Consider the following 25,213-nt stretch of genomic DNA (forward strand, 5'->3'; position numbering starts at 1 on the left):
TTTTCTTTAGTATGCTTTCCTGACATGGTCTTTTAAAACATCTTCTTCTGGCTCTTCAGCAGGCTAGCTCTGCCTACAACTGTTTCAACATAAAGCATCAGTCAGCCCATGCACATATGCTTTGTTCTCCCACTGTAGGTGTTGGGCTGTGATTATAAATTGAAGTGATAATGCATTGATTTCTTTTCCAAGACCATCGTCCTATTAGCACTTTAAAGTAGCATGAATCCATTATATTTATAGGTTGCAGTCTCTAATTACATGAATCCCATCTCACAAGAATGTTTAATGAATGCCATGGGGTAACTAATATCCTGTTAATGATAGGAACAGTAATTTCTTATTGATCCTGTTCTCTACCTATGCCTCTAACTGTACGGGAAACAAACATAAAAATGTATCAAGCTGATGATTATTTTTATCAATAGCCAAGAATAAAAAATTTGGCTGCATAATCTGCTTTTAAAAAGAATCGGTAGTGCTTTCTATTGTACTTTGCATTTCCTGAGTATGGAGAAAGCAATACACTAACCTTTAAGAGAATATGGATTCATCTATCTCTGTCAGCTTTGATGTCAGATTTGCTTCCGTTCCAATTTTAATTTAATATAAATTTTAATGGACATCTCAAAAGAGCTGTGTAGGAGAACATGAGAAGCTTTTGATGCTTTGAAAACCCAACAAGATACAAGGTAAAGAACCTCTTGTTGCCAGTCTGCAAGTGAACCGCCATTTGTCTTCTGTTCTAACCTCTCATACATTAAAGGACTTACATGTTATATCTGTTACTAAATTAAATGTGCCCAGGACTGTTCTCCAGCACAGAATGACCTGTATCTGCCCTATTAAACTCTCTTATGGTTCCCCTATGATATTTTTTGGTAGTGGGCAGTCCTCTTGATTCTCACTTCTGACTTTTGATTGAACGGTGTTTTGGTTCATACTGTGGCATGGTCTCAGAGATAATGAACTAGATTCCTTTCATATGAGATTAACTCAGAATATGCACTCCAGGGACTCATTTAATCATCCAGTTACTAATGGTGTATCATGCATGGTACCAGATTGGTGCAGGTCTGAATTAAAGTTATGTGAAAGATGCATGTGTATTACTAACACATATACGTCAATGTTGGATTTTCAGCACCAGCAGTTTCATTCTACAAACTCAATTCTGTTGTGCAGTGCTCCCATCTAATTATTCTGTAGTGTCTAGTGGCCTTATTCTCCAAAAGGGTGTGGCCATATCCAAGCTGCCTACTAGACTGGTATCTTTTAATGAAAGTTTTTTTTGCTGTTACTTTTTGCTCTAGTCATTCTATGCAGTTCCATTTATTTTCCTGTAAAACGTGCTGTCTACAGTCTTCCAGTTTATCAAAAAATGTGAAGGGCATTGGGACCCCTGAAACAAAGTATATGTCCACCTCTGCTTATGAGAAGAAAGCAGCAGCTCTCTACAGTTCGATCAGCTCTGTCAGCCACAGCATACAATGGTATATTAAAAAAAAAAAAAAAAAAAAAAAAATTCTTTTTTCTTGTATGTCAGTGAGAAAAAGATGCATTAAAATCTAGGGGGACCAAGAGCATATGAAAAATAAACTCACATAAAGTTATTTCTTTGCTTATCTTGGAAGGAAAGCTGAAACACAAAATATGAATCTTTTTGGAAACTAGATTTTGATGGCAAATCCTACTCAGTGATGCACTTAAATTTTTTAAGCACCTCGGTAACCTTCTTTTCCCACTCTCTGGTCTGAGAAAAGCATCCCCATCACTCAAAGTATTAATGAGGTTTGACTGACCCATATGAAGACATGGGACACGGGCAAGTGACAGCTGGGCTGGCAGCATCTCTTTCTCTCTGGGCTTACAGTATTTCTCAAATGAATGCCTATTCTGATCAACTATTGATGAAATATTAACATACCCAAACTCCTCCTATACCCAGAGTAACCCAGTTACTTCTTACCTTTACTAAGCCAGGATAGTATTATACAGCTTGGGCCTGTCTAAATGTCATATGATCTGGTTTTAAGGAACTGATATACTTTCATCTTTTTGAAGAAAGTAGGAAAGGACCCTTTGTGCTCTCAACCAAGAAAATGACACCAAAACATTCCCTTTCCTTTCATGGATTTCCTTTTGCAGTATTACAGCTTCACCATCTTTTCAAAGTTTCTGATTCTTTTCAAAAATATGTGAGAAGGTGATTCATGAAGTGTTGAGTCTCAGAGCTGGCAGTGACAAAAGGTAAACATGTTGTTAACATGGTAACTCAAGTATTTCCAGTGAAGTCTGTAAAGTATCTGTATCTAAACTGGCAAGGGTGGTGTTAGTCCACATCATGCAACACATGATCTGAATCTGTTGCAGAGACCTTGATCACTTCTAAGGAGGTGCAGACCCAGGCTAAGCTGGATGACAACTAAAGGTTTCCGGACCTCTTAAGAGAGGATCTAGCAAATACATTAAATTCATATCACCAATGCACCTTCCCCCAAACAATTATGATTAACAGATGGAGACGCTTTAATAAAATGCATCCATTAAACAAGTCTATACCTAGTATGAAATAATTTGCACTTGAAATTCAGAGTATGCTGTGTGTAAAGATAGAAACTGCATTACTCTTATCGTTTTGCTATGCTTCCTTAATTACAGTTTACTGTACGTAATATATACATAATAAAATAGTAAACACATAATAAAACTGAAAGTACAATGAAAAAGTGTAATAGAATAACTGAATATAAAATGTGGCATTTAAGCACATTCATTAAATAATTTTATTAACGAAGACACAGACTGATGATAGAGAAGATCTCTTTATTGAAATTCATCTGTTGACTTGTTTGGTCAGGTTTCTACTTTTAAATAAATTTAGAATTTGGGCTGAATTACTATTCTTATGTACTTAGACTGGGCTGATATTAGCATATCTTGAGAATGGAGTTTTGCCTTATATTTCCAACTCCAGGACAAACAAACCACTAGTAATTTCAACAAGTAAAAAATCAACTTTGTTTATCACATATAACCATCTATGTGGTCAAACAGCTTTAAAGCCAGCTGGGCAGTTAACTAGAATTATACTGGACTTCAATGTCTATTCACTGTGCAAGGTATAGAGAGGAAAATATACCATTTCATTTCCAAACAGTGCCTGTTTCTCTTGGTGTTAACACCATTCAGAATCTTGATACAAGTTCACAGTTAATTATTTTGCAGCTTTCAGTGAGTGAGAATAAATTTTTAGATATCTCTAAACTGAATTCTTCCACACTTCAAAAGAAATTTTGATTGTCATCAGAGTTTGGCCCTAGAATATTACTGCACTGAGGAGTGTTAATTACTTGTTTCCAGTTCCTTCTGACCTGGAAATGGGATTCATTAGAGAATGAACAGCAAATCCATGCTGCAGTTGCATGCCATCAAAACTAAAGAGAAATCTATAGTTCAATGCACAGGCTTATCATATCATGCATGCATACAAAAACTAAAGAATAAAATTGGAATATAGTACACTCTACCTTGCATTTTGGACAACCATGACTTGTCTGCATACCCAGCATTTACAGAGTTAGGAACACAGAGGAAGCAGTGTGAGAGAAAATGAGAACAGACATGAAAGAAAATGTGAATAATGGGTAGTTTCTAGTATCAGATTCAAAGGAAATAGAGGTATTAGGAAGAATAAGAAGTCTAGCATGGACTGAACTACAGATAAAAGATATTCAGTAGCAATTCAAGTTTTTGCTTTCAGAATCAAGTTTGGCACTTTTGAGAAGCTCTTCATTTTCATTATTCCCTAAAGTGTCAAGTTACATGCAAAACTGTAACATTGCCATGTTTTACAATAATGAACCCAAACAACACTAAAATCCAAATTCCTCATAACTTGGTAGCAAGTTTAAACCTATGTTTGGCTCTTGGTTAGACCTCTGCAGGGTCTCTCTAATTCAAAGTCTTATTTCTACATCAGTGAATGTACCTGCAAAATTCCCACTTAAATTGATTTGACAAGTATTATACAAGATTCATAGGTGCATTTAAAAACCCTCAAGGTTTAGGACCTGTTCCCATTTTATTCACTAATAGTTTTGGGCTCAGTGCCACTGAACAATATTGAATGCTCTATTGCTGGAATTAGCAAGCTACAAAAGAATATGCCTGCCTTTAGCTGTACCATTCATGTGCATTTAGAGGTGCTTGCCCATATGCCAAATGCTGAACTGTGACCTGAGCATCCACTTTCCTGTTACTTTGAATAGAACAGAAATACAGATTTTTAGTTGCATGGTCCTAGCCTAAGAGTCTTTTAGGATGAGTGTGGTTACACAAGCAGAGAATTTTGCAGGAATTTGTCTTTACAATCTAAGGTCTGATCCATCAGCTTAATTTTAGATATATTTGTTGTGTCCCTGAAGTGAGCAGGATTATTATAACCATGTATACTTATGGATATGTGTATCATTCTGCAACTTTAGGGCACAAAAAAGAGTTATAATACTGCTTATACAGAAACATTTATTTTAAAGTAAACACTAATGAGCTATTTGTAATTAAAGTCTAAAGAAGCAACGGTCTGTGAAAAAGTGATTAGTGGTTTGTATAGTCATTAGATTACCAGAATTTTTAAAACCACATCGTAGCTCTTAAAAAAACAGGCATAAAAAAATCACATCGAATGGATGTTTTCTGTCTAGTATTTCTCACTTTTGGTATTTTACCACAACCTTAAATTTATATCAGATACTGTAATTCTGCATGTCTGCAAATCTGTTCCAAATTCAGAATGTTTTGACCTGAAGCAACCGTTCCATGTTAAGCTTAGCATGTAGCTTTCTATACTACAGAAAGTACTGCATATATTTAGTACATTTCAGTAGAGTCTGTTGATCTTTTAATACATATTTTTACATTTATTAGAATTTTTAAATGGAGACATAATGAAAAAAATCTATAGGAATGATCATGACGTCCCTGAGGTCATTAGTAAAGTATGCACATTCTCTGGGGAATAGGATCTGTCTCAAAAAATCCACCATTCTTCCTGGTGTTGCACCTGGATTTTCTATAGCAACAACTCTCGGTTCTGTTTATTAGTGACAAGTAACAAACCCAGATTAAAAGAAAGTTCAGGTTAAAATTTTTCCAACACTTACCCTCTCCCTGGAAGCAGATAAACTTTAACAAAGGGGTCTGAATAGCCATTGTTGTCTCTGGGAGCAAGGTTTCTTGCCTGAAGAATGTGGATGATAAGGTTGCCAAGGTGTTTGTCATAGTTGATTTGAAGCTAGAAAATGTATTAAAACACAGTAAGATTTGTTATCTTTAGAAACAAAATTTTGTTTTCAAAGTCTGTCAGTATTTGTTAAAAAAAAGAGGGAACACCCATATTTATCTATTTCAATCAGGAAAAAGCAGATGAAATTTGATCCCTTGATATTATTCTGAGCAATAGCCAGCTTCTTCAATAGGAATTACACAAATTCTGACTACCTGGAGCACAAGCCTGGGGATGATGTTATAATACAGTGGAAAGACCCTTAGTACTAGTATAAGAGAGAGGGATTAATTAAGGAAAAAAAAAGACAGAAATCTATAGGAAGTTAGGCTTCATTTATTCTGCTGCTCCAGGTTCCACTGTTTTAAAAAGCTAGCGTAGACACTTTATATGAGGTAGCCACAAACTTGGCACTGCATGGAAATAAATACATTGCACTATGAGAAACCCATAGCAGTCTTTGCTTAAATGTTAAGAGTATGAGAATTTCTGAAGTAAACCAGAATAAATGCCCAAAGATTAAAAGTCAGAATGAATTTCACAATGTTTTCAGCCCATTCACGAATAGTAGCTCCTTCCATCCCATTTGTATTTCACAAGTCAACATTAAAGACAGAGGCAAAAAATCAAGTACTGACTTATATCAGTGACATTTCAAGGGGTTGGAGTTGACTAAGAAATCAGTTAATGGAGATTGTTTTCTGCAAACTTATTCACCAGAAAAATCGCAGCCAGTAGCACCAACAATTTACACAGCAAAAAATATATATATTTACCTGAATTTCTCCAGTGATTGGATGGGAAGCAGACTTCACAGTTTCTGTGGGCTGCCAGGTTAAAATAGATGAATAAATATATAGGCACACACAAATATACATATACACATATTGGAAATAATAGATTTTCAAAGTTAGCTTTTTCGACAGGTGTTGTTTATACTGCTCTATTGCCATGCATTTTTAAAAACGGTTTAATTGTCTCCAATTTGTATGCCCAAAACTAATAGTTATGGTATTTCAACAGCACTTAGAGTCCAGTCATTTTGATCAGCCTTTGCGCAAGTACAGAACCAGACAACTTGAACACCAGTCTTTATAGTCTGAGATGATTGGTCTCACAGGCAGGCATGGGGAGAAAAAGACATATAGCATTAACCATGTCTAACAAAAGTGAATGTTGCAAAGAGAAACCAAATACAGTGTCAAGTACAACACAGACATATTTCTAATGAAAGGCATTTTAAATAGAGTTTAGGTGAAAGTGGGTAGAAAGAGTGGAAAGAATAGTACTAAAACTTAGTGATGTGTACAAGTGGATTTCACAACTGCAAGCCATCTCATATATTTTTTTGCTTTATTCTGTGTTTTCTGATAATCAGTTCAGCTATACCACTTCATCATCAAATTCTTCTACACACTTTCCATGATACGAAATTTAAATTTTCTGTCCTCCCATTCAGTATGCTGCATAACCTTGCCTGTTCCTCTCTGTTCTCCGTTGCTGAGCTTCTCTAGGTTGCTGACAAAAGCAATAAAATCCTCAGTGTCTTTTTTTTTCTCCCTCTTTTCTTCCCTCCTGTTTGTTACTAGTTGGAAAATGATACCGCCATTTGCTTCAAATCCTGGACTCTCAAAAACACGCTATTCTGTTAAATGGTGGTGCCCTTGAGCCACCCTGGACCTACCTCTAATCTGTAAGCCATCAGTCAAGCAAGAAAGCTCTCTGTGGTTCAGTAGCAGGATTTGAATATTTTTGCATTCTCTCCACATCTGTTTCCTTGGTTGATGCAGCAGAAAACAAAGGATGCAAACAAGGACAAACTTACTGTTCTCTGAAGACTGATCTGGAAGTCATCTTTTCCTGCTTTTCCAGATGTGACCAGCAACCTGACATATTATTCTGTGTAATTAGGATTTCTTTCACTTTCTGAGAAGAGTAAAACCCATCTGTCTCTTTTGTGCTGCCCTACCCTCCAACAAACCCTTAAAGATTTTCTCAGGATTTTGGATATGAATTGTTTTAAATTAGGTCAAAACAGTGCCCACATCTCCCGGACCAGAGCATGAAGTTAGGGTGATGTACTACCCTTTTCAGGTTTGTGATGAAGAAACACTCCCTCAATCACTCAGATCTTCAGACCGGAACTAACCAGAAAAATCCCAGCCAAACACTACCACAATGAAAACACAGGAGAAAACCAGCCCAGACCTGCCTGTTATATAGTTATATTCACTGTCTTGCATTGCCTTATTTGTGTTTGTTTTACATGCTTTACCTTTCCTTCTAAATGTGTTTCTTTATGAACACAAGCTTTTTCAGAAAAAAAGTTTATTTTTCTGGAAATGCATGTGCCTCTCAAAGATAATTCTCATGGAAAATTTTAAAATCAGCTTTTCTTGGCACCTTACAAAGTTTTAAAGAAGTGTAATCCCTCTAACAGCTAAAATAGGTCATCATTAGTTTATAAAATGTTCTGAATCTTAAATATTTTAAATTGATAGCAAACTACTCCTAAAACTTGCTTGGTCCTTGAAAGAATATTCAAAGAGAGAATTTCATTCTCTTTGTCAAAGACAGAGACTTACCTCAGCATCATGCAACCTTTCAAATTAGGGCTTAAATGGCTTACATTTCTCATACTTTACCTCTACAAATGGATTTAATTATACTTTAATAGTTCTGACCTCAGTTTGTACTAGTACTGACAATACCAACAATGCAACAAAATAACATGGATTACTTAGTTGTACATCTACTTGTCTGCAAAAATAAATGTTCATTTTTATGTTTCTATATCATTGTTAAATCTCTGTATTCAATTACAAGGCTGTGACCCAGCATATTAAATATTTTATTTGTTCTCTGATGTTAGCTGATTTAAAACTGACCATTAAGAGCTACCCAAATATTTCAAAGAAACATGAATATTTTAGGCTGAAAGAGACCTCTCAGTCATCTGGTCTAACACCCACAGTTAGGCCAACTTTGAAGTTGTATCTGGACTAAAAGGCAGAGATGCAAATAAGTATCTTTCCTTGTCAGGGCCTCGGTGAGGATTAATTTGAAAAGAAGGAAAAATATTTCACTGCTGACTTCTCTAGGAGCTAAAGGATCTGAGGGTTTAGAAAAACAACATATTCTTCAAGATATAAAGACAACTAAATGTTTCTATAAGGCATTTATATCATGATGTAATCTGCACCATAGAATGATCATGCATTTACATTATAAAAGAAACAGGTCTGCACAGGATATAGTCAGCTCAAAGCTCCTGAAGGTTAACTCTCTCCTGTGATGGTTAATCCAATTTTGTTCTAATTTCTTTTGATACTTCCTGCACACACTCACACACCCTGTGTAAGAGCCAGTGCCAGGTGCCATCACACCTGCTGGAGAAGGTTGTGATTACCATGTTGTGAAACTTGGTTCTGATGCTATACAGTCACTCTCTGTAGTAATGGGACAAAGCATTAAGTAGGAGAGAATCAGCACTACAGAATATCAAAGAAGCTCCTACAACATTTCTGGAGTGTAGATTCTATACAAAAAGCTTTAAAAAAAAATTACTTTCTAAAAATAAGAACAGTTGCAAAACCAATATCTAGGTAGTTTGGATACTTAGTCTGTCATGATACTTTGGCAAGGTTGCAGCCTGCCTAGAAATGCTGTCAGACCAAGGCAAAGAGCCTTTCCAGAAAGGATGAGCAGTAGCTTTCTTTTCTAACAGCGCTCAACATCATTATAAACTTGGCCTGAAGTCAATGAACAGAAACTATTCAAGTCAACAAGAGCTATGGTTGTTATGAAAGAAATGCCTCTCAACATTATTTTCAGAAATTATCAAAGAATGTTTTAAATATTTACCTGACTATTTTTGACATTTGCATCCCTTACGTAAAGGCATTAGTTTTAGTAATTTTTTGTTTCATTTTTATAAGCCTCCAGCTGAATTTTCATAAAAGATTACTAAATCTTCTGTGAAGCAGGAAATGAAATTTATGCATGTAACTTTAGGTGACCTGCTACAGTGCCAAAGCTGGGAACCCAGTCTTCTCATGTGGACAGAGAGGAGAGGTCTCTCCAGGAGAGACTGCACATCAAGGATTTATGGATCTCCATACACTATGCAGTGAATTTAGGTGTGATTCATCTAACCAAATGAGAGAGCTTTCAGTGTAGATAGTGACATCTTCACTAAGAGCCCCACCCTCTCCTTTCCATGAAGTGCATGCACTTCAATGGCAGGTTTCATCCAGTCTCACGAGTTGTACTTCAGAAGTGCATTATTCTCACAGGTAAACATAAAGCACATATCAAACTAGTTCATAAGTAGATGTATACAATATCCCAAGTAACGTGTAATGAAACCAACTATTCATCTGATGATTAGGCAATTCTGCCAGATCCCTGAAGTTAAGTGCAGTAAATCTTGAAATATGGATTTAAATAGTGCATCATAGACCTGAATTAGTTCATAAAAATCTATGGGAATTGTGGCAAGAGAATTACTATCCAAAACAAACTGATCAATAAATATATTTAGACTTTTTGCTAAATTGCTGGATGAAAAAGATTTTTGTGTTTCCTCTCACATGAAAGTTATGTAAGCGTATTGAAGAGCTATCTGAAATCAGCAGGAATCATTTGCTGGTTTTGGTTTGTACAGTACCTAACGCATTTGTAGTTCAAATCACAGTTACAGCTTCAACAGCACAAAAATACAAACATAACAGTAATGCAGTAGGAACCTGACAGTCCCAAGAAGGAATAAAGATACAGAGAAATAAGTACCTAGAAAGCACCTTATTTGCAATGTGAAGCTTTGCTGTCAATAGTAAGACAGTGAGAAGCTGGGTATTCTGGATAGCAATCAGCTTTTTATCTTGCAAATTGCTTAAGCAAATGCAGTCTTCGCAGGATTGCTTTTCACTTCAGGTGTTAACTTTTTTGACACAAAGGGCAAAAATGTGACATATGACTTTATGATCTAGTTTTTAGTGTCAACTGTGAAAAAATGCTACTAAATTCCCACTCTGCCCTTTCCAGGTGTGCAGGTGGGCGCACAAGGAGAAAGAAGTTCAGTTGAGAAATGGACAGGACGTGGCAAAGAACATGAGAAATTATGCTTTACAAGTTCACAGGAATTAGCTAGTGACAAAATACATTTTGATGGTAAATTTATTTTTCATTCTTTCCCTGGTTTTCAGAGAAATGCTTAATATTGCTATGAATATTCATAGCTTGTAACACTTCAAACAGTAGCTTAGCACAGAGAGTGAAATCATGGTCTTAGTAATAGCAGCTTCTCCTGTGGAACTAGTACCTCACCATCATGTAGGATGCACTTAAAAAGCAACTGCAATGAAGAATGAAAAGGGCAATTATTTTGTTTAAAACCAATAATATTGAGAAATCTATTTTCAGAGAGGGTCCAATCTTTTATGACCTTCAATAAATTACATAATCTCTTTTCCTTGTGCCCAAATTTTATATCTTAACAGTAATACTCATCACTGTCATGGAAATTAATTCATCAATATGTGTTGTGATTTCTTGCCACACTAAAGAAGATAAATAGGCAGTTTCTTCTTGTCATCAAAATGTTATTGCTGCATAACTGAGAACTTTCTTACCTTGCTGCTGTGCCGCTTTTTGCTCACTGAGGGAGAACCAGGCTGACCAGGGCTGGGAACAGCGCTGGAGGTGGCAGAAGTGGTTCCAGAGTGAACATGAGATCCTTTCTCCACTCCTGAGGAAGCAACCAGAGGCGACTGCTGTAGAGAAACCTTTTGGAGCTCTGCAGCCAGCTGCTTGGGATCAACCCCTGGGGACTTCGCTTTATCTACTGGATTAAAGTAAGAGAGCTTTATATTGATAATTGCTAGCACACTCAAACCCATCTTGCCATGGTACACCAGGACAATGATTTTTAAACAAATTTTCATATAATCTTCTTGTATACTTTGAAGATGCAAAATGGAAACCTATAAAAAATAGATGTCTCCCCCACAACATCAACATCCCAATCACAATCTTTCTACTCAACATGCTTTCAACTAGTGTTACTCATCTCACAAGCTTTCTGAGAAGGTTCTCTAGCTGAAGAAAAACAGGCCTTGCTGATCATGCTGAATCATACCAGAGCAAATTACAGTTTTAAAGACTGACCTGTGCTAACTTGCACTGTTTAGAACTGGTCCAGTTTCACCAAGTATCTGAACTTTGTTGTAACAAGCTCTAATCTCAACTTTTTTTTAATCAACTGGACATTCAATAAAACTGAATTCTGGTCCTGAGATAATTTATACAAAAATAAAGAGAAAAGGAGCTCAAAACTTTAGCACAGCCAATTAATCAAAGCAGAATAAAATGAAAACAAATGAAGAGTAAAAGCCATGATTCATCTCTCCTTATTACACACACCTATGTGAGGCACAACAATAATTGCACTGTGTAAAATTAAGTATTTCTGACTCCAGATTACTAATGCAGCTTATAGGAGCACAGGGTTGACAGCAGAGGGCTGCAAGCTCTGGGCGCGGGATGATAGCTGAGGCCCCAGGGATAGCAGCGACTGGCTGGTCAGTTACTGACAGTGATGCAAACTCAGGAGCTGGGCAAAATAAATTTTAGAGGCAACAGAAGAAACAATGAACGAGAATAAATCACGTGTAGAGTGTACGATATCCGGTCAAGTCGCGTGCAATGCCAATGCAGAGCTACTGACTGGTGAGGAAAGCATGAGACATGCTAGAAAACATAAAAAAGGCCCCAAGCAGATCCTGAAGCAAAGAGGAAGGAATTACAACATCATCCACATCCCAGCAAGGAGCAGTCAAAAGCTCTCACCACAAACATCACACTCTCCCAGCAAACTCCTCAGGACACTTGTTGACTCGCTGCAATGCCCCTGAAGTGAAAGCTCTGTCTGCAGGGCCCACAGAAGTTGCCGAAGGGGAACTATTATGCCACAGTTTTCTGTGGCATGTATAGATGAAGGGGTAGCTAGTGGGAGGTTTCCCCTGGATAACAAACATTAGCTGCCATATTGTTATTGAGATTTTCTTTATATTAATTAGATAGCATAGACTGTGTCACTATGGGTTGCACTGGGCTAATAATAATAACCAACAATAAATGCTTGGCTTTGTATATAAGGTGTGGTCTCCTTTCTGGCATGGCAAGATTTGGGCTGTAACACCTGAGCTTACAATGCTAACATCCTAGCTTATATCACATCCAATTTTCAGCTGCTATCTGGTCCTACAATAGCAAAGCAACAGCTTGTCGCTCACCTGCCTTTATAGGCTCATGCAGCTCCAGGTGCTGGGGATTCTCAGAGTCTGAGAGCATGTTCAGGTCCCTAAAGAAAGGAATGAGAAGCCTGAGACAAAAGAAACTCTTTCTTCATACCCTCATTATTGTATTAAGTAGATAAATGAATAGTGGTTCATGACAGAAAGCAGCTCCCAAGCATGGCCCCTTCTTAGCTGATACATATTTGCAATGCTGTTCAAGAGCTGAGAAGTTTCTTTTAAGGTGAAATCTTCAGTGGATCGAATGCAAGTTTATACATTTCTCATGATGCTTAAATGACTTTCATCTAAAGGATACAGATTTCAGTAAAAGTCAAGTTAGTGCTAAATTACTATCTTTTTCTAACCCCAGTAAATTCAGTGAACTCTATGTGTACCAATGAGCGGAGATTGTGGCCTGACAATGGAGATATCATTGTTAATAAAACATAATTACCAATATATGCCTCAGTTCATCTTTCCTTATGACCTTAGGAAGAAAAAAAGAACGAACAGACCTCCCGCACTCACAGTGAACTCTTGCTAATTATTACATTGATGCTTTGTGCTAACAAAGGTTCCACCTTAACAACTGTAAATTAAAAAAAAAAAAAAAAAGCCATGAAAAGCCAAAAAAAATGGAAACAGAAAGATGGGGAAAAACTCACAGTCTTACACATATTTCTGCTTCCCCACTCTGTTGAATAATAATGCTCTGGACTTCTTCATAAGTTTTCCCAGTCAAGGGGATGCTATTCCATTCCAGCACCTGCATTCCTAAGAAGGCAAAACAGCATGAGGTCCAGTGCTCAGATTTTGACAAAGGCAACAGATAGACTGCTTTGACAAGAAGATTTGATGTGACATTCAGTGAATGTTGTTTAAATGGCACACTACATTAGCAAAGCCCTTTCACTTCACACAGATTAGACTGTCGAATGTTATTGTCCCATGAGCTGTAACTTACCTGTTGAAGCAAGACAGGAGATTCATTCCTTTCTGATTCAAACTATACATGCACTCTCCACAATCTGAGTTGCAGGATATTGAAAAACTTTTTCAATATCAAAGACATGCACACCTACCAACATGGCAGGAAACCACAACATTATCAGACATTTCCTGGCCAGCCATGGTCTTGGAAGATAACTGTTCCTTGCTGTTAATAAGCTGAGCCACAAAATGGGACTAAATTTGTGAATGTGATACAGTAATTCAAATACATTTTCTCTACTTTGTCACTTAAGAAAATACAAGATGAAGGCAGTTGGGCTAACTGATTTTAAATTAAAAATGTACCTCCACATTTCAAACATCAGCCTGGAAATATTCAGGTTTAAATTTTTCTTCCATACCTTTTCTTATGAAAAAGTGACAAAACAGCTGAACATAGTGCATTGTGGAAGATAGGAACAGAGGTATGATAACCAGGCTGAAAAATATTGAATACTGATCTAATCTGTTGTGTCTTCCAAGTGTCCCAGGACTGAGCCAGGAGACTCCGTATGGAGCAAGGTATTGCTATAAGGAAGTTTTATGCTCAGTATTTGGAGAGTCAATCCCTCTATAAATCATGTAAGGTATAGTCAGATGAGAAATATTTTGGTTCAGTAAAATGCTTACAAAAAACAAACTGTAGATTCACATCTGGGAGTTACCACTCAGGTTCTGAGAACTACATTCATGTTTTGAAGTAGTTAGTCATAAGGATGACTCTAAAGAGATTAACTTCTCACTTAATGTACAAATGTCAAAATCCAAGCCTCAGGCTCTAACAGAAAAAATTGCTTAATGGGACAAGATACTGAATTCTTAATAGTCCACTAAAAGCAATGTATTACAAACCATCTGAAAAACACATCATCCACACAGCAAGGAAAACCACAAACACTTAGCTTGCTACCACTTACACAGATAAAACCAAGTCTTCATCTGGGTCATATTTTTATTTCAAAATCCTGTGCTGTTGCATATAACAAATGGGAAAAATAATGAAGTGAAATGTGGAGATACACTCATAGGAAAACATGTCGCTAAATAAAATATGATGGAATAAAGCAGATGAAATTATATGACAATGAAAGAATATGAGAAATAAAGACTATAACTTTATATTACAATTTTTCCATAGGATTCCATGAATTAGGATTTGAAATATCAGATTTGCTCATAACTTTTGTCATTAAGAATTTATCATTTTGTTTGAAGAAATCTACAGAAATACAAACTGTGCAGAATGACTAAAAAGTGGTGCTCAGAAGGCAGTAAAGTCAGCTGCTTACTGCCAGAATAGATTTGTCTTTTCCTTAAATACAGCCCCTTTCATTTACCAGTCATCATTCAAAACCATTATCTTGCTTTTGCTTGTTAGAGCAGATCTGGTTTTAAGCTCTGTTCCTTTGGAATAAAGCAGCAGTAATTATTAATAAACGTAGCTCCCCTTGATTTTCTGCCGTACAAATATAACAGCATGCACTTTGTCTTTAGAATGCTTCTAGAAAGGAAGGAAATGAAGTTATTTTTGTTTTCCTATCAGTGTGGGCTTTCATAATGCTATCATGGCATAGGATATTGAGTGCAACAGTACGAACCTCTTGAGTAAGACAACACAAGCCACCACTTATATCTATTGGCAATGAACAAGAATAAAACTGGAAAGTTTTAGATATTTGAGAAAGTGGTTACATTCCTTTTGTAAAAAAAAGAGCTTTGTTGACAAAATGCATCCAACTACCATCCTAGGTATATCACATCATGCTTGCATGGCTTCAGAAGAAAATTCACCAGGGGAGCAGTAAGGCTATCATCAACGACTTGTTTTAATTTAAAAGACCAGCAGTAAGAGCCTAGCTGAGTACCACTGCAGTGCTGGGATTTGGAAATCAAGTCTCATTTCCACTGGTGAGAGTTTCACCACTGCAATGGCCCTGCAGTCACTCACTTGGTCAGTAAGGCCAAGCACACATGAACAAAGAATCAAACTGAAAGGAAAATGAATCTTAACAGCCTTGGCTCAGAGGTCCATTTAAGCTGTCAGTATAGGGGTATTTTCTTTTTATTGGCTGCCTTGTGGATTCATGACTGTTTAAAGTCAAAGCAATTTAAACATGACTTAATTGATCTGACTGATAGACTTGGGGTCTAAGAAAAATTTTTAGGCAAGAAACTGATTTCTTTTTTCTTAAGGAGTAACTGCTAAATACCTTTTGCTGGAAAAAAAATAATGTTACAAAGAAAACCTTTAGGAGGAATGTGAGTCTAATCAATAAAAAGAGAAAAAAAGTATCAAGAAGTCACAGGAGACTTGTGATAAAAAACTTTTTTGCCTAAAACCCAATCATATTCTGTAACTGGTCTTTGGTAGTCAGGACATATTATTCACATTGCCAAAACTCTGTATGCTTCAAATCACATTTAGTAGACAAAAAACAAACAGGAAGATGAGAAAACTTACATTGCTCCATGACAACTCTGCTGACTGAGGAAGAACTAGTAATTGCCCTGGTAATGGAATCCATAATTTCTTCTAGCAGCTTTTTATTTTATTTTATTTTTATTGGGATGGCTACATCCTGCATTGATGGTGAACAACAACTTATTTTTAGCAATATCATCTCCCACAGTCAGCAGATCAGCTTTATATATCAAGACCTCCTCCCTGTTCCACTAAGTGTGCTGACACACATGATTTGCTCAGTCTTTTTGGTATCTACATTATGTGATATTTAGAACCTGAAATCAGAAGAAGTTTATAATTTTCTACTGATTACAAAATTAATATTCCAGAGAGGGAATCTCATACATTAGTAACTGCCATGGAGATATCCACATTTAGTTAGATTAATACCATCCTTTCCCTTAAAAATACATGCTACAGTCCTACTGTATTGAAAGAGAGAATTGTGTTCCTATATTCTTCCATATGCATCTGTTACTGGCCACAGTTGGAGATGTTATCAAAATCTAAGTGTACCTTTCCTCTGACACAGTATAGCCATTGTGTTCTTCTTTATAAGTACCAAATAAATATCTCAAAATCTCCTGTATTTTCTATAGTTGTTGCTCTCAGTGGTTAAACTAAGAGCTTGCTCCTGAAGGGAGGGTCAGTGCTCACACTGCAGAAGTGAGGAAGGGCCCATGTTTCACCAAAACCCTCACGGGAAAGAGAGGGTGGAATTTTATTGCATTGCATTATATTGCCATACTTAACACACACATCTTAATGCTGTTCAAGGTTACCAGGCTCGTTTTAGCAACCAGTAAAGTGTTAACATTTATTATTTTTGTTTAGGCATGAGTAGGCCAAATATCTGTTAGCTGATAAAAATAAAACTTGAGAACTGCAGAACTGATTTCCTTTTTCTGACATTTTGATTAGTCATTTGACAGCTTGTGAAATGGAAGCTAAGTACTGGTGAAACTTCAAATCTGCTTTTAACAGTGGGGAGTCAGGGACTATTAAGAAATAGCTTCGATTAGCCCAGGGATTAAAGTACTTGAAATAATTACCTGGGGTCCCTGGGGAGCATTCAGCATGCTTTGTTGATCCTGGAAGATCCGTGAAATTTTGGGGAAGATAATTTTTTGGGTAGAAAGTTTTAATAATGTGGAAAAAAGATGAGTTTGGATTCAAACCTAGGGCCAGACTTGAGTTTACACCATGTACAAATTCTCAGGAGCTTGAATAAACCTGTCTCCAAATATGAGGAGCTCGCCTAGTGAAACTTGCCTGGACAGACCACATGGTGTGAACTGGTAATCTGCTGATAATTTAGCTCATGTTAAACAACTAAGCCCTCTAATTACTGACTATTTAGATTTATAAACCTCATTTAGTGACATTCTTGCCTCCAAATTGGCGAGACATGCTTTTGAATGATGGACCACTCAGTGGATAAGGATTTGGCTGGATGGTCGCACTCAAAGAGTTGCAGTCAACAGCAGTTCAAGTGGAGAGCAGTAATGAGTGGCTTTCCTCAGGGGTCAGTATGGGGACTGGCACTAACATCTTTGTTGGCAATATGGGACAGTGGAATTGAGTGCACCCTCAGCAAATTAGTCGATGACACCAAGATGTGTGGTGTGGTTGACACACTGGAGGAATGGGATGCTGTCCAGAGGGACCTGGACAGGCTTGAGAGGTGGGCCCATGCAAACCTCATGAAGTTCAACAAGGCCAAGTGCAAGGTCCTGCACATGGGCCGAGGCAATCCCATGCACAAATACAGGCTGGGCAATGAGTGGATTGAGAGCAGCCCTATGGAGAAGGAATTGGGAGTAGCAATGGATGGAAAGCTGACTATAAGCCAGCAATGTGTGCTCGCAGCCCAGAAAGCCAACAGTATCCTGGGCTGCATCAAGAGAAGTGTGGCCAGCAGGTCAAGGGAGGTGATTCTCCTCCTCTACTCCACTCTTGTGAGACCCCACCTGGACTACTGTGTCCAGCTCTGGGGCACCCAGCATAAGAAGGACATGGACCTGCTTGAGCGGGTCCAGAGAAGGCCATGAAGATGATCAGGGGGCTGGAGTAACTCTCCTATGAGGACACACTAAGAGAGTTGGGGGGTTGTTTAGCCTAGAGAAGAGAAGGCTCCAGGGAGACTTTATAGCATCCTTCCAGTACTTAAAGGGGACCTACAGGAAAGGTGGGGAGGGACTCTTTATCAGGGAGTGTAGTGATAGGATGAGGAGTAAAGCTTTTAAACTGAAAGAGGGTAGATTTAGATTAGACATTAAGAAGGAATTCTTCACTGTGAGGGTGGTGAGGCACTGGCACAGGTTTCCCAGAGAAGTTGTGGCTGCCCCCTCCCTGGAAGTGTTCAAGACCAGGTTGGACGGGGCTTTGAGAAACTTGGTCTAGTGGAAGGTGTCCCTGCCAATGGCAGGGAGATTGGCACTAGATGATCTTTAAGGTCCCTTCCAACCCAAACCATTCTATGATTGATTCTATGATTCTATATGTGGATTAGCTGTTAGGAAAAAAAAGCTTATATAATAGCAAGGACTCTGTTGGTATTGCTCCCGGTTCAGTCTTGTGAAATGTTTTATAGCTGCTCAATCAAGAAGTGCAAAATGCAGCTCACCCCTGAGAAAGATCTGAGAGCTGATAAAGTGAATCATTGTATTATTGCCTTTTTTAGGAGTTATGACAAAGAAAAGATATCTAAGACAGAGTTACAGAGATTGATCAAAAAATACTACCAACTATGGTATTGATCCAACAAATAACAAAATACCCTTAATTTTCAAAGTATTTCTTCCCACTGAATTTGCTATGCTATGGTGATACAGAACCCTTGACACTAAAATTGTTGCTTTTAATGGTTAACAGTAAAGATTAGATGATATAGTTGTGTCAAATGTGTTAACCTACAAGCATTTCAGGAGTGGATCTCTTTAGTGCATGTACAATCCATGTTCACGGCCAATAGTTTGAGAACTGTTTCTTCAGAGATGTTGTTCAAGGACTGTGGCCATGAACAGTCCCTGCCACAGACCCAGACACTGGTTCTCTTTCTACTTAACACTAGTTTTAGGAATTCCATTAGCTTTACTCCTGACTTGCACTAATGCAATACACTGATGTAAATGCTTTTTAAAAAAATCAAATTATTAGATACTGACTGTACAATAGATTTGGACCAAACTTTGCTCTGTATTTGTGTACACTAGGAGTGACACAGAGTTTAGAAATTTTATATAAATGACAGTTTCCCTCAAATGCCAGTAGTAGGAGTGAATTAGAGCCACAGCCTTGGACTATTTATGATATTGTGTTTTCATATTCAGAAGAGTTTTCAGGAGAAACGCACACTGCAGGACAATACCAGATAAATGACTATTTCTCTGAAGTGAATTTCATACCAGGGAAGCTGTTTGACTTGAAAACTTAAATGATGTATTTATCCACAGAAACAATGTAGCAAAGTTGCAAATACCCTATGCTGGTGCTTCAGAATATCTCATCTTAGACCCAGAAAAGCTTCTTCTAGCTTCCTTCTCTGCAACTGGCAAGTCCTTGGCTTTGCACTAAGATCTTGAACACTTTTATTTTCACTTACTCCATGGAATCATGCATTTATCAATTATTTAGATCCCATGACTTCACATAGAGCTGGTTGGAGAGGGTTTGTTCCTATATCCTACAGTCTTTGAGAGAGAAGCTGACTAAATAGTATGAAAAAGCAACTGAAAGAAGGGGAAACAGAGCAAAATAACTAACGTGTTGATAATGTCTTTGGGGTTTGGGTATGGCCTGGATTTCAAAAGGCTATAGCGTCTAGCCCCACATCTATCCTAGACATACTTGTATCATTTCTTTTTTTATGTCTGCTTCCTTAATAACGATCAAGGGCAGAAATATTTCTTTGCTTCATAAGGATATTGCAAGGTTATATATATATATATCTGAGGAGCTCCTACTCTCCTTCAGTCCACTACCTGGGTGATAAAGCTGTACTGTTTAAATGAATGTGGTTGCATATGTAACATTTTTATTGATAAAAAAGCAGAAAACAAATTACAAAATATGCAGACAGAATAGGTCTTGGTATTAGAGTTTCTGACTGTCAACTGGAAGACACAATATATATCTCAATTTCCACCCATCTTCCATTATTTTCCACATTTTCTGCCCTCTTCAGATGCATCTGTAAGACATAAACTGGCTGCATGATTAAAGTTGAGATTAAAAGGAATCTGAAAATCATTGAAGGATTTTATTTCTCTGAATATGAGTCCCAACATAGTTGCTTCAAATACAGAAATACTAAACTAAGCCACTGAACATCTCTTGACTTTCATTCCCATCTGTAACACAATGTACACTATTATAATCTTAGTCACTTTGCATACACTGTTATACTGCAGAGTCTCCTATTCAGTATATCCAAGGTGCCTGAGAAGTGGGAAAACTGTTGTTTGCTGTGTCATTAAGTGTTTCTAATTACTTCCAAAAAATCAGACTACACATGTATAAAAACTACTATTTTCCATTTTCTAGAGTCTCAGACATGTTCTCCTACTGGAATTTAAAAACTGCCTCTGGTTTTGGTTACACCATAGTTTTACACACAGATTGCTGGGATTTATTCTCTGCTTCTTCATAGTTTGTATTGTTTTTTCTTAAGCAAAATAAATGTGTCAGTTTGAGTTGCATTTTTCACTGGTCCAGTGCTCACAGAGGAAAAGAAAATTGGACTCTCTAGGCTAGCAGCTTCAATCAGTAGAATGTGAATGTTAGTCTTTCTATTTCATAGAAGAATTAAAATTCAGAAACATTACTTTGAAATCCCAGAAAGAGCTATAAAAGTTAAATGTGCACTCAGAACAAGGAGAAACAATATCAACTTGCAGTCTGACATTCAACACTAAATTACTTTATGGTCTGCGTTCTCCTGTTATTTTTCTTTTATTTCTAAATCTGATGGTTAAAAATAGGTTGATGAAAGTCAACGTGTTCATGTATTTCTCTGTACTGCTGGGCATGAATCAAACCAAAACTCATTATTTTTTGTAGACACCTTAACTTCCTCTCACATTCATCAGTTGCACCCAGGCTGAATATTTTCCATTATTACAATAATTATTGTATAGACAACACTCAGAATTCTTAAAAAGGGATATGTCATTAACCAAGTAGAAATGACATCACGGACCTGCCTATGCCTCATGGCTGTTATGCTGCTACTATGAAATAGCAATTATAAAAGTACAGCCAAAGAAAATAAACCTTGTATTTGTGGTGTTCTTGGCATTTACAGGCAGCTAATCACCACATCACTGATTGGTACAGCTGCACTTATCAACCCACTTCTAAACACTTCTCTAATTTAGTCTGCCTTCAGATTTCTATATATATTGGCACACAATTCTGTAGATCATCCTTGAGTTTGAACTATGTTAGGGCAACAAGTGATGATCTGGATGTATTTATACAACCTGAGTTGAAGCTCTTGGCAAGTTAAATGAAGATATAGTTAATGTTTATGAAAATAACTATGACATAAATTATAAATTTATAATACTTTCACCACTACTATATCATCAAACCTAATATTACATTAGAGATACAGAGAGATGATCAATTGTACCATGCTGAACAAAATGTTGTGGTGCAATGTAATTACTCAGTGTTTCAGAAAAATAAATGTTTTTCAAAACATACTCTTCACTGAATCTGTAGAGCATAGTGTATTTATTTTGCTTTCAGTAATGTCATATGAATTTAACTGAAAGTCTTAAACATTTCATTATCAGGTTGTGTTCACAAAAAAATACACTTTTAAAAGCAGTTTACTGTGACTTCAGATTTTTTAAAAAAATTTTGTAATAATATATATAAGGTAGAATGAAAAAGTCTGTTTAATTCAAAATCACCTAAAGATTTACCTAAACATCAGTAAACAATAAGGCTGCAGGAATTTCTTTTTGCTGTCTCCTCCATGAGTGGTAAATACATAAAACCCATTACTTTCACGGGGTACAAATTTAGACTACTATATCCCTCTCTGCATTCTATATTTATCAATATTGGTAGGTTCAGAATTCAGTGAGGTTTTTTTAAATTTCCAATTTTGAGGAAAAAAAAAATCTTATTTACAGAAATGCAGTTCTCTTAGTCCAGCTTCTATCAGTTACAACTGAGAATGGAGTGATAATTGGGTTTTGAAATTTTCTTTAGGAGGGGCAAGAAGGACATGTCATGAGATGCAAACATACAGTTCTTGTGGAACTTACAGTGTGTGTCTGAAGAATCACTCTCTTTGTATTACTTAGTTTCTAGTCTCCTTAAGAGCATAAATTGCCACAGCAAACCTGTCAAACAAAGTCTATATAAAACACTGTTCTATTGTCAAAATAATTAGACTCTAAGCACAACTCTTAACTTAGATTAAAAGAAAACTGACATAATTTATTAGTGTTAAAATTTCTCTTGTACTTCCAAATTAAAAAAAAAAAAAAAAAGCTTTAATGCTCTGTCTTCTACAGAGGAGTGAAATTACCCATACGTCATGCAGGAGGAGGCCCATTGCTTGCTGCCAGGAGCCCCACGGCCTGATCTTCCCTTTAACAATTTGAATCTCTGCCAAGATCAAGCTCAACAGAGTGGATCCAAGACAGATCCAGATTCTCCAGACCCAGTAGCGCTGGTGTCTATATGTCAATGGAGGATTTATACATGACATTCTGTTCTGCCTCCTATCTCTTCTCCATCACTTCTCCTTCAAACAAAATATCCCCCATTAATGAAAGAACACAAGATAGATTGGGTTCAGCCCAGTCATCAATGAAATATGAGTTGGATTTATGTGTAGGACTCCCAGAAGGAATGGTGGTGGAAGGAAAAGGAAATTCATGGCATATAGGTTAGCAGATCATCAAGATCCCAACATATTTACATGTGGCTTCTCAGGACACTTAGCTCAAGGAAGGGAAAGCAGCCTAAAAAAGACAAGGCAGAGTCACACGTTAGCAAATGACTGACTAAACCAAAGTGCAGCCTGAAACCATAAAGACACAACAGCAGGAAGATAAAGAATGGGACTGAGGCTGCAAGGCCCTGAGATGAGGAAAGAAAGGGTCAGACAGTAACCCAGCAACATTTTCTAGTGACTCACAGAGGTATGAGGTAGAGAAACAAAAGATCACAGTCACTATCAGCTTCTTAAAGTGTGCAAAAGGCACCTTTAAGACCATCACATAGTTGCCAGGTTAAGAATGCAGAGGAGAAGGTGGCAACGACTCAATAGCTGGCATCCCTTGCTCTCTGGACATATCACTTGCATACACACATGCTGGTGCTTAGGAGAACGTGGATTTGAGAGAATGGGTTTATTTAGAAAGCACAACAGAGAAAGAATACTAATCCAAAAGAAAAGTTAGTCTTTACTGAGGAATCCCAACCTGCTGCCTCTGTTGGGGCTCCCTGAAGAGGCTCTTCTGATACGGATCTGCACTGCCCTGGGGGTCTACCCTTGCTTGATGAAGCCCTGGCTAGTCTCCAGCAATGTCAGCACTAAAGGACTAGAGACAAATTCAGAAAGTAATGGAATTATTTGGATAATTTCAACACTGAAAGTGTGTTAGGAATGAGGAAAGGCCATGGTTATGCATTGGATGGCAATGCTCTTAAGGTCATATAAAAACAAGAACAGAAAGTTTTTGTTACTCACAATAAGCAAACACCACTGTTTAAGTAAAAAGTCAAGCCTTTGTAATGAGAATGACTGAAGACCTAAAAATACTACTGTCATATAGGACAGAGTGAGATCTTTACTTGATGTATTCTAATAGGAGCCACTCTGTCAAATAATCATCCTCTGTATCATGGGGGGTAATTTTACAGTTCTGACACTATGTGATTATTCAAATATAAAGTAGAATTTACTCACTGTTGCCTCATTTGTGAGAGTCATGTAAACTGAAAACTAAGGAAACTGAATACAAACTGCTGGACAGTGTTATGTAGTTCTCATCTCCTGTACTTATCTATTTTTCAACTGTATACATATAATTTTCCTTTTAAGAAAAGTTTTGGGAAATTATGCTCTTCATAATGTAAGTAGGTAAGATAAATCCATTATATTATCTTGCAACCAATGTGTTTATGTTCTAATTCAAGCTGAGCTAATGTTTTCAGTCACATATTGAGTTTTCAGATCGGTAGAATCTTTATCATTGAAGTCATTTAAAAACTGATCTAGAAGTTTTGGCATCATTTTAACTGGAAAAAATGAAGTAATTCTTTATATTTTTTCAAAATAAATAGTTTTTTAATTTCAAAAGGATTTTTTCAAGCCTAAATTTTTAATTTAATGTAATATTTAATTTGAAACTGAAGCAATTTTGTCTCCCATTTTTTTTCAGGAAGAAAAGTTTAGTTCATAAGAAATCCAACTTCTACTTGTATGCTAATACAGATGTAGGCACAGGTGAAAGGGCATAGCCATGCCAAAATATGGTAGTGATGTAGAGTTTGCTACTTTTTTTTTTCTTTTTTTTTTTTTAAAAAAAAAGAGGCTGGGATTGTTTGTTTTGCACTTTTTTGTTTGTTTGTTTCTCACATTTTCCATTATTTCATGGATATTTTTATCACAGTAATTTGGTATCAGTAGGAAGTACTAGGGTGGAACACAGATTTTAAATTACAGTATGAATAGAACTGTTTGTGAGTTCTTAATGGTATCTTCTGAGATGGAAATAGATGCTCTAATATTTAATCAAATAAATAACGCTGGAGGAATTTGACTAGATGTGCCAGTTAACTAATTTAGGAAAAAAATATTTTATACAATAGCTTCTAAGCAAGAGGTATTGGTTTTTCTACAGGCAATAGTAACCTATTCACAGAGATTAAGAAACTCTTGATTTCGAACTATTGTCACTTCATACAGTTGTCAGAACTATAGAATTGTAAATACTGTAATGATTTCATTTCAAGCAACATTTGTTATGCTTCTGTTGTAGAGGTTAGCTTGATGTTTGTACAAATTCCTGACATATAGCATGTCCACAGCTGTATGAAGTAGACACAGTAGAAAGTATGTGGAGCAGACTTTGATTATTGGCTGGTTTTAGCAATCAATAATCTGAACCACAGGTGAAAATGCATAAATTTTTTTTCCATCAA

General features: G+C 36.8%; 1 protein-coding gene across 1 annotated transcript in view; it reads right to left on the reverse strand.

Annotated features, from left to right (window-relative positions):
• PCLO (piccolo presynaptic cytomatrix protein) overlaps nucleotides 1-25,213 on the reverse strand; it is a 382,367-nt gene that overhangs the window by 78,433 nt on the left and 278,721 nt on the right. Inside the window, exons 11-16 of the mRNA XM_074827920.1 lie at nucleotides 13,251-13,359; nucleotides 12,583-12,650; nucleotides 10,921-11,132; nucleotides 6,064-6,114; nucleotides 5,166-5,296; nucleotides 3,531-3,557 (exon numbers count right to left, since the gene is read on the reverse strand). Coding sequence (XP_074684021.1) covers nucleotides 3,531-3,557; nucleotides 5,166-5,296; nucleotides 6,064-6,114; nucleotides 10,921-11,132; nucleotides 12,583-12,650; nucleotides 13,251-13,359 — 598 coding nt within the window. The remainder of the gene's footprint in view (nucleotides 1-3,530; nucleotides 3,558-5,165; nucleotides 5,297-6,063; nucleotides 6,115-10,920; nucleotides 11,133-12,582; nucleotides 12,651-13,250; nucleotides 13,360-25,213) is intronic.

Source organism: Strix aluco, chromosome 5 (genome assembly GCF_031877795.1).
Source record: "Strix aluco isolate bStrAlu1 chromosome 5, bStrAlu1.hap1, whole genome shotgun sequence".
NCBI lineage: Eukaryota > Metazoa > Chordata > Aves > Strigiformes > Strigidae > Strix > Strix aluco.